Source organism: Heptranchias perlo, chromosome 19 (genome assembly GCF_035084215.1).
Source record: "Heptranchias perlo isolate sHepPer1 chromosome 19, sHepPer1.hap1, whole genome shotgun sequence".
Lineage (NCBI taxonomy): Eukaryota > Metazoa > Chordata > Chondrichthyes > Hexanchiformes > Hexanchidae > Heptranchias > Heptranchias perlo.
In genome coordinates, this window is record NC_090343.1 from 45,541,623 (window position 1) to 45,557,412 (window position 15,790).

The window sequence follows — 15,790 nt, forward strand, 5'->3', positions numbered from 1 at the left end:
GATGCTCAAGATCGGAGACTGTATGGACATAGGTTCTCAAGTCAACAGTCTGCTCTCTCACTTAGTTTAAGATCCTCCAAAGATTCAATGGGTGTGCGGTACTGTGCCATTCATAGGGTGAACCAACCAAGACTAACTAAGGAAGTTATAAGGATGGTATCAAGTTAAAAGAAAAGGCATACAACGTGGCAAAGATTAGCGGTAAGCCCGAAGATTGGGAAAACTTTAAAAACCAGCAAAGGATGACTAAAAGAATAGTAAAGAGGGAGAAAATAGATTATGAGAGTAAACTAGCAAAAATATAAAAACTGACAGTGAGAGCTTTTACAAGTATATAAAAAGGAAAAGAGTAGCTAAAGTAAACATTGGTCCTTTAGAGGATGAGACTGGGGAAATAATAATGGAAAACAAGGAAATGGCAGAGGAATTGAACAGATATTTTGTATCTGTCTTCACAGTAGAAGACACTAAAAGCATACCAATAATAGTAGAAAATCAAGGGGCAAAGGGGAGGGAGGAACTAAAAACAATCACTAGAGAAAGAGTACTTGGCAAACTAATGGGTCTAAAGGCTGACAAGTCTCCTGGACCTGATGGCTTGCATCCGAGGGTCTTAAAAGAAGTGGCTACAGAGATAGTGGATGCATTGGTTGTAATCTTCCAAAATTCACTAGGTGCTGGAAAGGTCCCAACGGATTGGAAAATCACAAATGTAACACCCCTATTTAAGAAAGGAGGGAGACAGAAAGCAGGTAACTATAGGTCAATTAGCCTAACATCTGTCATTAGAGACTCAAAATAAAATCAAGGAGAGTGAACATGGTTTTATGAAAGGAAAATCATGTCTGACAAATTTATTAGAGTTCTTTGAGCAAGTAACGGGCAGGGTGGTTAAAGGAGAACCAGTAGATGTAGTGTATTTGGATTTCCAAAAGGCATTCGATAAGGTGCCACATAAAAGGTAAGAGCTCATGGGTTGGGGTAATATATTAGCATGGATAGAGGATTGGCTAACTAACAGAAAACAGAGAGTCGGGATAAAGGGGTCATTTTCAGGATGGCAATCTGTAACTAGTGGGGTGCCGCAGGGATCAGTACTGGGGCCTCAACTATTTACAATCTATATCAATGACTTGGATGAAGGAAGCGAGTGTACTGTGGCCAAATTTGCTGATGATACAAAGATAGGTGGAAAAGTAAGTTGCGATGAGGACACAAAGTGTCTGCAAAGAGATAGAGATAGATTAAGCGAGTGGGCAAAAATTTGGCAGATGGAGTATAATGTGGGAAAATGTGAAGTCATCCACTTTGGTAGGAAGAATAAAAAAGCAAAATATTATATAAATGGAGAAAGACTTCAGAATGCTGCGGTACAGAGGGATTTGAGTGTCCTCGTACATGAAACACAAAAAGTTGGTGCAGCAGGTAATTGGGAAGGCAAATGGAATATTGGCCTTTATTTCAAGGGGGGTGGAGTATAAAAGCAGGGAAGTCATGCTACAACTGTACAGGGTGCTGGTGAGACCACACCTGGAGTACCGCGTACAAGTTTTGGTCCCCTTATTTAAGGAAGGATATACTTGCATTGGAGGAGGTTCAGAGAAGGTTCACCAGGTTGATTCCGGGTATGGAAGGGTTTTCTTATGAGGAAAGATTGAGCAGGTTGGGCCTATACTCATTGGAGTTTAGAAGAATGAGAGGAGATCTTATTGAAATATATAAGATTCTGAGGGGGCTTGACAGGGTAAATGCTGAGAGGATGTTTCCCCTCAAAGGGGAATCTAGAACTAGGGGGCATAGTCTCAGAATAAGGGGTCGCCCATTTAAGTCAGAAATGAGGAGAAATTTCTTCTCTCAGAGGGTTGTGAACCTTTGGAATTCTTTGCCCCAAAGAGCGGTGGAGGCTGAGTCATTGAATACATTCAACGCTGAGTTAGACAATTTTTTGATCAGCAAGGGAGTCAAAGGATATGGGGAACTGGCGGGAAATCGGGGTTAAGGCCAGAATCAGATCAGCCATGATCTCATTGAATGGCGGAGCTGGCTCGAAGGGCCAGATGGCCTTCTCCTGCTCCTATCTCTTATATTCTTATGTTCTAGGTCAGGCAGCATCTGTGGAGAGAGAAACAGCGTTAACGTTTCAGGTCGATGCCCTTTCATCAGAACTGGAAGACGTTAGAGATGAATAAGTACAGAACCTGGGGAAAGGGAGCAGGAAAAGAACAAAGGGGAAGGTCTGTGATAGGGTGGAGGGCAGGTGTGATTAAATGACAAAGGGATGATGGTGCAAAGGAAAACATTAACTCTGTTTCTTTCTCCACAGATGCTGACTGACTGGCTGAGTACTTCCAGCATTTTCTGTTTTTATTTCAGATTTCCAGCATCCGCAGTATTTTGCTTTTGTTGAGGTGTAAATGGTTACAGAACGTCCAAGAGAAAATGGGAGGACAAGCAAAGGCCTTAGCGATTCACAAGTTCTTTGTTTCTCCGGTGCCTTTGAGTCTTCTTTCCATTGTCTGATGCAAAGATCCTCTCAGATCTCATGTTTTCCTTTTAAGCAGGCACAGCTCATTCCACCCATACATCCTCCCTGCCTTTGTTTTCCCTCCTTCCCTTCCTCTGACTCTATTAAAGTACTTGTTCATCGTTCAGTTCTGACGAAGGGCCCAGATCGAACCGTCTCCTTGTCTATCCTCCCCATGGATGCTGACTGACTTGCTTTGTGTTCCCAGCATTTCCTGTTTTTGTACATAGGAGAGGGAGGAAATCAGGGATTCATGATCAGGCATCAAAGCTTGGGTTTTAAAACTTGAAAATTGTTGGAAGGAGAGGACAGTGATGGGTAGGGAGTTCCACCGTTTTGAGGAACTGGGAAAGAGCAGGAGAGACGATTGCTCCAGATTTAAGAATCATAGAAATTTATGGCACAGAAGGAGGCCATTTGGCCCATCGTGTCTGTGCCGGCTGAAAAAGAGCTATCCAGTCTAATCCCACTTTCCAGCTCTTGGTCTGTAGCCTTGTAGGTTACGGCACTTCAGGTGCACATCCAAGTACCCTTTAAACGCGATGAGGATTTCTGCCTCTACCACCCTTCCAGGCAGTGAGTTCCAGACCTCCACCACCCTTTGGGTGAAAAAATTTCTCCTCAACTCCCCTCTAATCCCTCTACCAATCACTTTAAATCTATGCCCCCTGGTTATTGACCTCTCTGCTAAGGGAAATAGGTCCTTCCTATCCATTCTATCTAGGCCCCTCATAATTTTACATACTTCAATTAAATCTCCCCTCAGCCTCCTCTGTTCCAAAGCGAACAACCCCAACCTATCCAATCTTTTCTCATAGTTAAAATTCTTCAGTCCTGGCAACATCCTCGTAAATCTCCTCTGTACCCTACCTATATCATTTAACATCTTATATACTTTCAACTCTCAGTCACCTCCTTTCAAGGCATGATGTGGAGATGCCGGTGATGGACTGGGGTTGACAATTGTAAACAATTTTACAACACCAAGTTATAGTCCAGCAATTTTATTTGAAATTCACTAGCTCTCGGAGGCTTCCTCCTTCCTCAGGTGAATGTTGTGGACTCCACAACATTCACCTGAGGAAGGAGGAAGGAGGAAGCCTCCGAAAGCTTGTGAATTTCAAATAAAATTGCTGGACTATAACTTGGTGTTGTAAAATTGTTTACAACCTTTCAAGGCTAAAGAGAACCGGTTTTCCCAGTCTTTCCTCATAAACTCAATCCTTTGTTGTCTAGTGGCTCTTTGCATTGCCTCCAGGGCTTGAATATTTCCCTTATATCTAGGGAACGAAAACTGAGTGCAGTATCCCATTCCTTTTGTACGATCTTAGCGGCTTCCTTCTTCTGACTTTACTACCCCCTAATTCAGTATCATCGGTGAATTTGAGCAGTTTACATTGTGTTTCTAAGCCATTAATGTAGATTAGATACAGTAGAGGCCCCGGCACCGATCCCAGGGTCATTCTGCTGAGTACTTCCTCCCCATCCATCCCAACATCGCTCCCCTCACAAGTACCTTTTCCTAATGTTTTTATTCATTCGAGATGTGGGCATCGGTGGCAAGGCTCACATTTATTGCCCATCCCTAGCTGCCCTGAGAAGGTGGTGGTGGGCTTTCTTCTTTGAAGCAGTTTTATACAACCGAGTGACTTGCTCGGCCACTTCTGAGAGCAGTTACGAGTCAATTGCGTTGGCGTGGGACTGGAGTCCCATATAGGCCAGACTGGGTCAGGACTGGAAATCCAGGTCAACCACATCTTATGGGTTTACACTGTCCACATGGAATGCCACTTCCTCAATATATGGAGGAGGTTGGTCAAACATGATCTTCCCCTTCTCAAACTGCGTTGATTGGTATATATGATCACATGGGCTGCCCTTAAGCTTGCTCCTGATAATTAATTCCATTATTTTACCAGCTATTGATGGACAATTTAACGAGCTGTGGTTAGATTAAGGACTTAAATTAAGGACTGGATTAGATCTGTCTACTTTTTCCAATCTGAGCATTACGTTAGCTTGTTTTACAATCTAGTGGGATTTCCTCAGCAATAAGTGACTCCCTTATGATGATTATCAGCACTTCACAAATGCCACCCCTTGTCTGTCTCAGTTCCCTGAGATAGAAAATCAGTTCCCTGGAGTCTGTTTGTTTATAAGCCCATCTGGCACCACCTGCCCTGCCCAGTAGAACTGAACTGGGCTGGTGGAGTGGAGTGGAACTGAACCACTGCAGTGGTGGTGTGGACCTTATCACCAAATCACACCTTGGTCTGTCTCCCTACTCATATGGCACCTTCTCCTCCTTTGAGCATCTCACCTTGTTCCACCCCACTCACCTCTCCTTAAAAATCCTCGTTCTCAACGCCCACCCAAGTACCACGCCAAGTTTCTCAACGAGATATTGTTACTGCTTTCCTCCCTCAGCCTCTGGACTGACCAACTTCTCATCCTCGCTGATTTCAACCTCCATCTGAACTCATCATGCTCTCTCCCGAGTTTACCCTCCTATCCTCCCTTAATCTCTCCTCCATATAAACTTCCCTACCTGTAATCATGGCCACCTCCTCGACATTTATATTCCCATCATGTCAATCACAGATAATTCCATTTCTGATTACTTCCTTATATCCCTCTCCACTCACATCCCCCTTCCCCCTCCCAACCCCACTTCCTTCTGTGTCCCCCCCTGGAAAAAACTCTCCCCTAAGTCACTTACAATGGCGCTTTCAAATTCCCAACTGTCTAATCTTTGGCCCTCCATTCACCATGACATTTCTGCAGCTACCAATCTGCTCAATCACACCCTCACCTCCACCTTTGATGCCCTTGTCCCCATTAAAACCATTACTCTCTCTCACCCTGGTCGTTTCCCCTCCCCTTCAAATCTGCCATCGTCACCCCACTCCTAAAAAAAAAACCCTTGAACCCCCTGTCCTTGCAAAATACCGCCCCATCTCCAACCTCCCTTTCCTCTCCAAACTCCTTGAACGTGTTGTTGCCTCTCAAATTGGTGCCCATCTTTCCTGCAACTCCATGTTGAACCCATTCAATCAGGTTTTCGCCCCTGCCACTGAAACGGCCCTTATCAAAGTCACAAATGACATCCTATGTGACTGTAACCGTGGTAAACTATCCCTCCTCATCCTTCTCGGCCTGTCTGCGGCCTTTCACATGGTTGACCACACCATCCTTCGTTGTCCAGCTGGGTGGGATTGAGCTCACCTGGTTCCATTCCTAGTGATCCATCCGTAGCCAGAGAATCACCTGCAATGTCTTCTCTATCCACTCCCACACCGTTACCTCTGGAGTCCCTCAAGGATCTATCCTTGGCCCCATCCTATTTCTCATCTACATGCTGCCCTTGGTGACATCATCCGAAAACATGACATCAGGTTCCACATGTACGCTGACGACACCCAGCTCTACTTCACCACCATCTCTCTCGACCCCTCCACTGTCTCTGATCCAATGCTGCTTGTCCGACATCCAGTACTGGATGAGCAGAACTTTCCTCCAACTAAATATTGGGAAGACTGAAGCCATTGTCTTTGGTCTCCACCACAAACTCTGATTCCGAGCCACCAACTCCATCCCTCTCCCTGGCCACTGTCTGAGGCTGAACCAGGCTTTTCGCAACCTTGGCATCCTATCTGACCCTGAGATGAGCATTTGACCCCATATTCCCTCCATCACCAAGGCCGCCTACATTCACCTCTGTAACGTCACCCGGCTCCCCCTGACTTCAGCTCATCTGCTGCTGAAACCCTCATCCATGCCTTTGTTACCTCTAGACTTGACTATTCCAATGTTCTCCTGGTCGGCCTCCCATCTTCCACCCTCCGTAAACTTGAGCTCATCCAAAACTTTGCTGCCCATATCCTAACTCGCACCAAGTTGTATTCACCCATCACCCCCTGTGCTCGCTGACCTACATTGGCTCCCGGTCCGGCAACGCCTCGATTTTTAAAATTTTCATCCTTGTTTTCAAATCCCTCCATGGCCTCAACCCTCCCTATAACCTCCTCCAGTCCTACAACCCTTCAAGATCTCTGCGCTCCTCCAATTCTGGCCTCTTGCGCATCCCCACTGGCGGCCATGCCTTCAGCTGCCTAGGCCCTAAGCTCTGAAATTCCCTCCCTAAACCTCTCCACCTCCCACAAGACGCTCCTTAAAACCTACCTCTTTGACCAAGCTTTTGGTCACCTGTCCTAAGAGTTCCTTATGTTGCTTGGTGTCAAGTTTTGTTTGTTCGCTCCTGTGAAGTGCCTTAGGACGTTTCACTAAATGCAAATTGTTGTTGTTGATGTTGGTCTATAAAACTGTAACTCCGTTAATGGGACAAATTTTGGGATTTATAGGGTAGATGCATTTCAACAGCCTCATTATGCTCCCTGTAAGCACCAACAACTTGCATTTAAATAGCGCCTTTAATGTAGAAAAAAGTCCCAAGATGCTTCATAGAGCTTCACAAAAAAATGAACGCTGAGCCAAAAAGGGGGAATTAGGAGAGGTGAACAAAAGCTTGGTCAAAGAATTGGGTTTTAAGTAAAGCCTTAAAGAATGTGAGGGAAGTAGAGACAGAGTGGTTTAGGGAAGCAATTCCTGTGCGCGAGATCTAAACGAGTGAAGGCATGGCTAGCAATGGTGGAGCGAAGGGACAGGGGAATGCACAAACGGCCAGAGTTGGAGGAACGGAGAGTTCGGTGGTGAGTTGTAGGGCTGAAGAAGGTTACAATATTAAGGATAATGAGGGGTGAGGCCATGATGCGATTTAAACACAAGAATGAGAATTTTAAACTTGGGGCTTTGTGAGACCGGGAACCAATATAGATCAGCAAGGTCAGGGTTGATGGGTGAGTGGGACTTTGTGCGAGTTAGGATACGGGCAGCAGAGCTTTGAACGAGCTCAAGTTTACGGAGGATGGGATGCTGGCCAGGAGAGCACTGGAATAGCTGAATCTGGTGGTGACAAAAACATGGATGAGGGATTTGGCAGCAGATGGGCTGAGGTACAGAGGTGGAAGTAGGCAGTCTTTCTGATCGGAAGTTCAGCTTGGGGTCAAATAGAATGTTGAGGTTGCAAACAGTCTGGTTCAGCCTGAGACAGGTGGCTGGTAAAGGGGATAGAATCAGTGGCATGGGTACAGAGGTGTGGTGGGGGGCAATGTTGATGGATTCGGTCTTCCAAATGTTCAACTGGAGGAAATTACGGCTCTTCCAAGACAGGATGTGGATAATATTAAGAGGTGAAGAGAAAACATATGTAGAACAGCCCAATTCTGTACAGTGACTCCCAGATCTTTCATGACTCATTCTGCTCCTTCAGTGAGGAATGGCATATAGTCTTGTTCACAAGTCTCTCCCCTCACTCTACCTCAAACTTCATGACCCTACATGTTGCTTCCCTTCTTCTCACTCTCCCCAGCAGTCGCCAAGCCCAGTGTTCACACACCCCATTGTTGTTTTGATTTACCCAGAGATCACAATTAATTCATTGCCTTATGACTGCTTATTTGGTCATCGGATATGAATAATGGAGCAAGCATCATTCACACCACAGAATCATTGGGGGTGAATTTCCTCTGGGCTTGTCCTGCTGCCCCGTTGGGGTTTCCACTGAACATCCAGCGGCGGAGCGAGGGAGTCCCCGAGAAAATTCACCCACGTGGTCCATGCTCGATTATCACATCAAACCATTCCGAGGATCGAGAACAAAGAGCAGGTACAGCAGTTCATGCAGAGTATTACCGACCATCTTCAGGATCCCAGGCACAAGCCAGAGCCTGCCCTACTGTTCAGCTCATACAGTCTCCCCCCAACTCATCATTCCCTACAGCTCTCCTCCTGTTCCCTTCAGTGATGTTTCTAACCTTTGCTCAATGTGCACAGCTCCAGGTAAACAACTTGCTGCCCCGTGGGCTTTACCTTTCTACATCATACGTGGCTCTCCTGTTTTCTTGGCAACCAATCCTCAGCAACAGAGGTTTTCAATCTGAGGTCCTCAGATTTCTGCATTTTTTTAAATCAGCAATTAATTTCTGTTGCTGTATATACAAAATAAAACACACTTTCTGCAACAATTGGGCTGTTTCTATTCACAAACGTACAGTCTTTTGGAAGTGTCCCCCCTGGGAGTGTGTCGGTATTAGATGGGGGTCCCAGGGAGTGTGTCAGTATTTGCAGGGGGTCCCTGGGAGTGTGTCAGTATTTGCAGGGGGTCCCTGGGAGTGTGTCAGTATTTGCAGGGGGTCCCTGGGAGTGTGTCAGTATTTGCAGGGGGTCCCTGGGAGTGTGTCAGTATTTGCAGGGGGTCCCTGGGAGTGTGTCAGTATTTGCAGGGGGTCCCTGGGAGTGTGTCAGTACGAGCAGGGGTTCCCTGGGAGTGTGTCAGTACGAGCAGGGGGTCCCTGGGAGTGTGTCAGTACGAGCAGGGGGTCCCTGGGAGTGTGTCAGTACGAGCAGGGGGTCCCTGGGAGTGTGTCAGTATGAGCAGGGTGTCCCTGGGAGTGTGTCAGTATGAGCAGGGGGTCCCTGGGAGTGTGCCAGTATTTATAGGGGTCCCTGGGAGTGTGTCAGTATTAGAAGGGGGTCCCCGGGAGTGTGTCATTATTAGAAGGGGGTCCCTGGGAGTGTGTCAGTATTAGAAGGGGGTCCCCGGGAGTGTGTCATTATTAGAAGTGGGTCCCTGGGAATGTGCCAGTATTTATAGGGGTCCCTAGTAGTGTGTCAGTATTAGAAGGGGGTCCCTGGGAGTGTGTCAGTATTAGAAGTGGGTCCCTGGGAATGTGCCAGTATTTATAGGGGTCCCTAGTAGTGTGTCAGTATTAGAAGGGGGTCCCTGGGAGTGTGTCAGTATTAGAAGTGGGTCCCTGGGAGTGTGCCAGTATTTATAGGGGTCCCTGGGAGTGTGTCAGTATTAGCAGGGGGTCCCTGGGAGTGTGTCAGTAATTGCAGGAGGTCCCTGGGAGTGTGTCAGTATTAGAAGGGAGTCCCTGGGAGTGTGTCAGTAATTGCAGGAGGTCCCTGGGAGTGTGTCAGTATTTGCAGGAGGTCCCTGGGAGTGTGTCAGTATTAGAAGGGAGTCCCTGGGAGTGTGTCAGTAATTGCAGGAGGTCCCTGGGAGTGTGTCAGTATTAGAAGGGAGTCCCTGGGAGTGTGTCAGTAATTGCAGGAGGTCCCTGGGAGTGTGTCAGTATTTGCAGGGGGTCCCTGGGAGTGTGCCAGTATTTATAGGGGTCCCTGGGAGTGTGTCAGTATTAGCAGGGGGTCCCTGGGAGTGTGTCAGTAATTGCAGGAGGTCCCTGGGAGTGTGTCAGTATTAGAAGGGAGTCCCTGGGAGTGTGTCAGTAATTGCAGGAGGTCCCTGGGAGTGTGTCAGTATTTGCAGGAGGTCCCTGGGAGTGTGTCAGTATTTGCAGGGGGTCCCTGGCAGTGTGCCAGTATTTATAGGGGTCCCTGGGAGTGTGCCAGTATTTATAGGGGGTCCCCGGGAGTCTGCCAGTATTGGCAGGGGGTCCCCGGGAGAGTGCCAGTATTGGCAGGGGGTCCCCGGGAGAGTGCCAGTATTGGCAAGGGGTCCATGGCAATGTGTCAGTATGAGCAGGGGGTCCCTGTGAGTGTGCCAGTATTGGCAGGGGGTCCCTGGGAGTGTGCCAGTATTGGCAGGGGGTCCCCTACCGTACAACTCCTATCTCCCTATAAAGTAACATCGATTCACCTTATATACAGAGGATTATACATTTATGACTATCAAATTTGTGTGAAGCCTTTGCATTGTGCATTAGATTAGGAACTAGCTGTGGTGAATGTCTATTATCATAGATGTTTGCAGCGCTGAGGGAGGCCTTTCGGCCCATTGTGTCTGTGCCAGCTCTCTGCATCTGCAATCCAAAACTAATCTCACTGTCCTGCTCTCTCCCCATAGCCCTCCGCTTCAGATCTATTTTTCCTTCACAAAATGAAGAGGTCTGCCTCAATCCCCCCCTGTGGCAAAGTATTTCACACTCTTGACAAGTCTGCGTGAAGACATTTCTGCCAACCCCTCTCTTCACTCTCAGTGACAATTTTAAATTGATGGCCCCTCATTACTGACTCCAAAACCAGAGGAAATAGTCTTTCTCTATTCTCCCTATCAATCAAAACTTTTTGAATCTCCACTTAGCCTTCTCTGCTCCTGTGAAAATAGTTCAAGTATAGTCTCTTCATAACTATAGTTTCGCATTTCTGGCATCGTCTTGCTGAATCTACACTGTATGCTGTCTGTGGTTTTAACACCCTTTCTATAACATGACTCCCAAAACAGCACACAGCACTCTAACTCTGGCCTAACCATTGCCATGTACAAATTTATCATTACCTCCTTCCTCTTCTATTCTATGCCCCTATTCATACAATCTAAAATACTATTGGCCTTTTTTATGACTTTATCTGCCTATACTCGCACTTTCAGGGAATTATGCATTTGAACCCCATGGTCTCATTGTTCATCCGTGTCCTTCAGCTTCTTTCCATGGAGTTTACACTCACAATCCTTGTTTCTTTCCTCTCTCAAAATGTATTACCTCAAACTTCTCCACCTTAAATTGCATCTGCGTCCTCCTGAAGTCATTTACAGACCTCTTCACTTTTGTGTGTTCAGCAAATTCCAATAATGTGCTCCCTATGCCCAAGACCAAAACATCTAAACATACCCAGACCAAAAGTTGTCAACACTGACCCCTGGGGTACACCACTTCAACCCTTCTCCATTTCAAGCAACATCCATTAACTCTAACCCTTTGTTTCTTGTCCATTGATCAAGAAGTTGAGAGAGTGTCGTCTGCCTGTAGTCTCACAGATGCCTTCCTTTTTTTGTCTTTCTCTTTCTCTCTGGCTTCTTGCCAACCTCTTCCTCTGTATCTCTATTAACACTTGCAGTGAGGGCCAAGTTAGATATCTCTCTGTAACAGTAACTTCCTCAGCCTTCAGCTGTCTCAGCACTGCTCTCTACAACTCCCTCCTTAAACCGCTTCACCTCACCTCCTCTCTCCCTATCTTTAAAAGCCATCACAAAACTCATCTATTCAACCGTTCCTTTGGTCACCCTCCTAACTTCCCCATTTGTGCTTTGTGTTCATGTTTCTCCTTTATGTTTTTCTATGGTAAAGGTGATATATAAACACAACTTCGTTATAACCATTCTGACCTTTTGTCTCTTGACACTTTGTTTAACTTTGATTCAGGGCAGTATTCTTATTTCCTTCAACATTAGGATCTCCAATTCATTGACCATTGGTCACTCATCAATCAAGTCCAGACTCTCCAGCACTGGCCACTCTACTACCTCATCTGCTTCTTTGACTCACTGCAAGTCACCATTACTAGCACAACAACTCTGCATTCCTATAGCACCGTTAACATCGTCAAACCTCCCAAGAGGATGGACCTCGAGCAGGGGCGGGAGAAGTGTTAGGGGGAGGTGGCCAAAGTCATGGTCAAAGAGGTAGGTTTGGAGGAGTCTTCTGAATGAGGAGATAGGAAGTACAAGGTGGAGGGTTTTAGGGAGAGCAGTTCATAAAGCAAGATACAGGTTGTGTGGCTAAGGTGGAGGAGGGGAAGCAAAGGAAGCCAGTCAGGACAGAGTGTGTGTGCTGGGTCCTCACTCACCTTATCCAGTTCAGTATCAGCCAATCACCCTCAAAAATCAACCCTGACATTACCCTACTAATACCCTGTTTCCTCCTCTTCTGTGTACTAATCCTTCACAGCTTCCTGTTCAATAGCCATTTTTTGAGTCCAAAGGGAATCGACCTTAAATTGGATTTCAAAAAGGATTTGGATAAATATTTGAACGGAAAAATTTGCAGGGCTAGGAGTAAAGAGCCCGCACAGGCTCGATGGGCCGAGTGGCCTCCTTCTGCGCTGTAACGAATCTATGATTCTAATCGCACCAACCAGACAACCAAGAAAATGTTCAACCTGTTACATAGAAAATAGGAGCAGGGGTAGGCCATTCGGCCCTTTGACCTGCTCCGCCATTCAATATGATCATGGCTGATCCTCTATCTCAATACTATATGCCCACTCTTTCCCCATACCCCTTGATGCCTTTTGTGTCTAGAAATCTATCTAACTCCTTCTTAAATATATTTAATGACTTGGCCTCCACAGCCTTCTGTGGTAGAGAATTCCACAGGTTCACCACCCTCTGAGTGAAGAAATTTCTCCTCATCTCAGTCCTAAATGTCCTACCCCCTATCCTGAGACTGTGACCCCTCGTTCTGGACCCCCCAGCCAGGGGAAACGTCCTCCCTGCATCCAGTCCGTCTAGCCCTGTCAGAATTTTATATGTTTCAACGAGATCTCCTCTCACTCTTATAAACTCGAGTGAATACAGGCCGAGTCGACCCAATCTCTCCTCATACGACAGTCCTGCCATCCCAGGAATACACAAGGTCTGGTCCTACCCCGGGGACCTTAAAACAAGGAAGAGCGGAACCCAGCTCTGGCTGCAGCCTGTACCAGGCTCAGGCTTCGCTCTGGATGTTTTAAAATCCAGAAACCATCCCCTACTAACAAAAAAAAATCCGATTAAAAGAAACTGGAAATAGTGGGTAGGAAGTCAGATTGAAAGTGCAGTAGCTCTGCTTAAATGGATCAGAGACGCCTTAGAATGGAACTGGACACTAAAGGATCAAATAGCAGCGGGACTCTCACTCTATTACCAGTACCCAGGGGGACAGGATGGTGATGGGAGAGTTACTGACCCATCCAGCCCAGGATCTGCTGGATTGGTATCACATTAAAAGGTTACAATATCATCAAAAGGCGGGCTCGTTAAATCCCTGTACATGCAGTTACACCCCAGCTTGCTGGTTAATACCCCGGTTCCACTTTCCCTTTCTCCTGTAGATCCCTCCCCTCCTTCCTTCCTTACCTGACTCCTTGAAACTTTCTGCCGGGCAGTGTCCTGTGGCAGGGCTGACTGCCCCTGAAGTGGAGGGCGGCCGAAGCGCAGCTCAGGAGACACAGGGCGGCCAGCGAGCGAAACATGGTGAGACGGGCAGTCAGGAGACTCAGCAAATCGGGCAGGTCCCAACACTGGGGGTGAGGTTACTGCAAGCACCAATTACACCGCCCGGCTTCAACAGAACAGACTCGCCTTCAAGGAAGTGCTGAGTGGTTTTTGTTGAGTGGGAGGAGATGGAACTTCTTTGATTCTCCCCCACAAAGTCTTGTGAGAATGATGCAAATTCCGTACTAGGGGTTCCGATAAGGTTCTGACGAAAGGTCATGAGCCTGAAACGTTAACAGTTTCTCTCTCTCTCTCCACAGATGCTGCCTGACCGGCTGGGCGTTTCCAGCATTTTCTGTTTTTACACTAAGAACTTGGATTTATTTGGTACCGTCCCATGACCTCAGGAGTCCCACAGCCTTCACTTTCAAAGTGTAATGCAGGAAAACGTGGAGGCCACATTTCACACAAGGTTCCACAAGCAGCATGTACAGATAATCTGTTTTGGGATAAATGTTGGCCAGGACACCAGGGAGAACTCCCCATCTCTTCTTCGAAATAGTGCCATGGAATCTTTCACCTCCCCCCCCCCCCCGAGAGGGCAGACGGGGCCTCGGTTTAACGTCTCATCCAAAAGATCATCCACCTCCGACAATGCAGTGCTCCCTCCTCCCTTAGTACTGCATTGGAGCGTTAGCCTAGGTTACGTGCTCCCGGAGTGGGACTTGAACCCTCGGAGGTCAGAGTGCTACCACCGAGCCACGCCTGCGTTCATTTGTCGTGAGCTCTGAGTCCAGCGATGAGCCTCGCTAGATGGAAATGCAGGTCGGAGGTGAAGCTTGAACACACTAGGACAATTCTGTGACTCGCACCCCTTGTGCTCACCATCTGGCTTTTCTAGACACAACCACATATAAAGAGCTGGGGGTGGGGGCAATTCTGGGATTTACAGCAGGGAACAAGGGGCACAATCCATGCCAAAAAGCATTTGGAACTCAGATCCCCTCATTCTCCCTCCCCAGTGGTTCTATCGTGCCGATGGTCGTTGAGAAAAGCAATGCCACCTTATTTGACTCCTGCCATAAAACTCCATGATCTTATCCCCAACTCCATTCCCTCTCCTTGGCTGCTTGCTCAGGCTGAACCTAACAGTTCAGAATCTCAGTTTCCTATTTAACTCAGAGCCAAGTTTCAAACCCCATATTCTGGATACCACCAACACCACCTACTTCAACTTCTGTAATCCCCCCCCCCCACCACCCCGCTGCCCCCAGTCTCTGTCCTTATCTCACCCCCAATCCCCCAAACTCTTATCCAGGCTTTAGTTAGTTCCGCATTAGAAGTTTACAGTGGGTGGAGGATGGGAGGCAACCAAAAGAACATTGGGGGTGGGAACAGAAGCCAATGTTGGAGATGCTCTGGCTATGATCAGATAGGTAAGAGTGGAACCAAGTGAGGGCAGTCCTACTGAGCTGGACAACGGAGGAGAGGTCTTGGAGGAGGGCGGTGAGGTTGACCGATGCAGAGTTCGAGGAGGTGGAGGAGGGATAGTTTACCACGGTTACAGACACAGAGGATGTCATTTTTGTGACTTTGATAAGGGCCCTATCAGTGGTGTGGCGTGGGTAGAAAACTGATTGGAGAGATTCAAAAATGGAATTGCTGGGAAAAATGGGAACAGATTTGAGAGGCAACAACATGTTCAAGGAGTTTGGAGAGGAAATGGAGTTTGGAGATGTGATGGTACTTTGCACAGAGAGGTTGAGCGTGGATTTTTTGAAGGGGGGGTGGTGATGATGGCAGATTTGAAAGGGGAGGGGACAGTACCTGATGAGAGAAAACCATTTGCAATGTCAGTTAGCATGGGGAACCAAGAAGTTGTGTGGTCATCATAGGGTCAAGGGAGCAGGAGGTGAGCCTCATGGAAAAGAGCTTGGAGAGGGCATGAGGGGAGATAGGAGAGAAACTAGAATCATAGAAAGGTTACAGCACAGAAGGAGGCTATTCGGCCTATCGAGTCCGTGCCGGCTCTATACAAGAGCAATCCAGCTAGTCCCACTCCCCAGCCCTTTCCAAATTGCAAATTTTTTCCTTTCAAGTACTTATCCAGTTCCCTTTTGAAGGCCATGATTGAATCTGCCTCCACCACCCCCTCGGGCAGTGCATTCCAGATCCTAACCACTCGCTGTGTAAAAAAGTTTTTCCTCAGGTCACCTTTGGTTCTTTTGCCAATCACCTTAAATCTATGTTCTCTGGTCCTTGACCCTTCC

At 47.2% G+C, this 15,790-nt stretch overlaps 1 protein-coding gene across 1 annotated transcript in view; it reads right to left on the reverse strand.

The window, feature by feature from the left end:
- ctsz (cathepsin Z) overlaps window positions 1-13,751 on the reverse strand; it is a 30,552-nt gene extending 16,801 nt beyond the window's left edge. Inside the window, exon 1 of the mRNA XM_068000673.1 lies at window positions 13,443-13,751. Coding sequence (XP_067856774.1) covers window positions 13,443-13,558 — 116 coding nt within the window. The 5' untranslated portion in view covers window positions 13,559-13,751. The remainder of the gene's footprint in view (window positions 1-13,442) is intronic.
- Window positions 13,752-15,790: the final 2,039 nt, after the last annotated feature.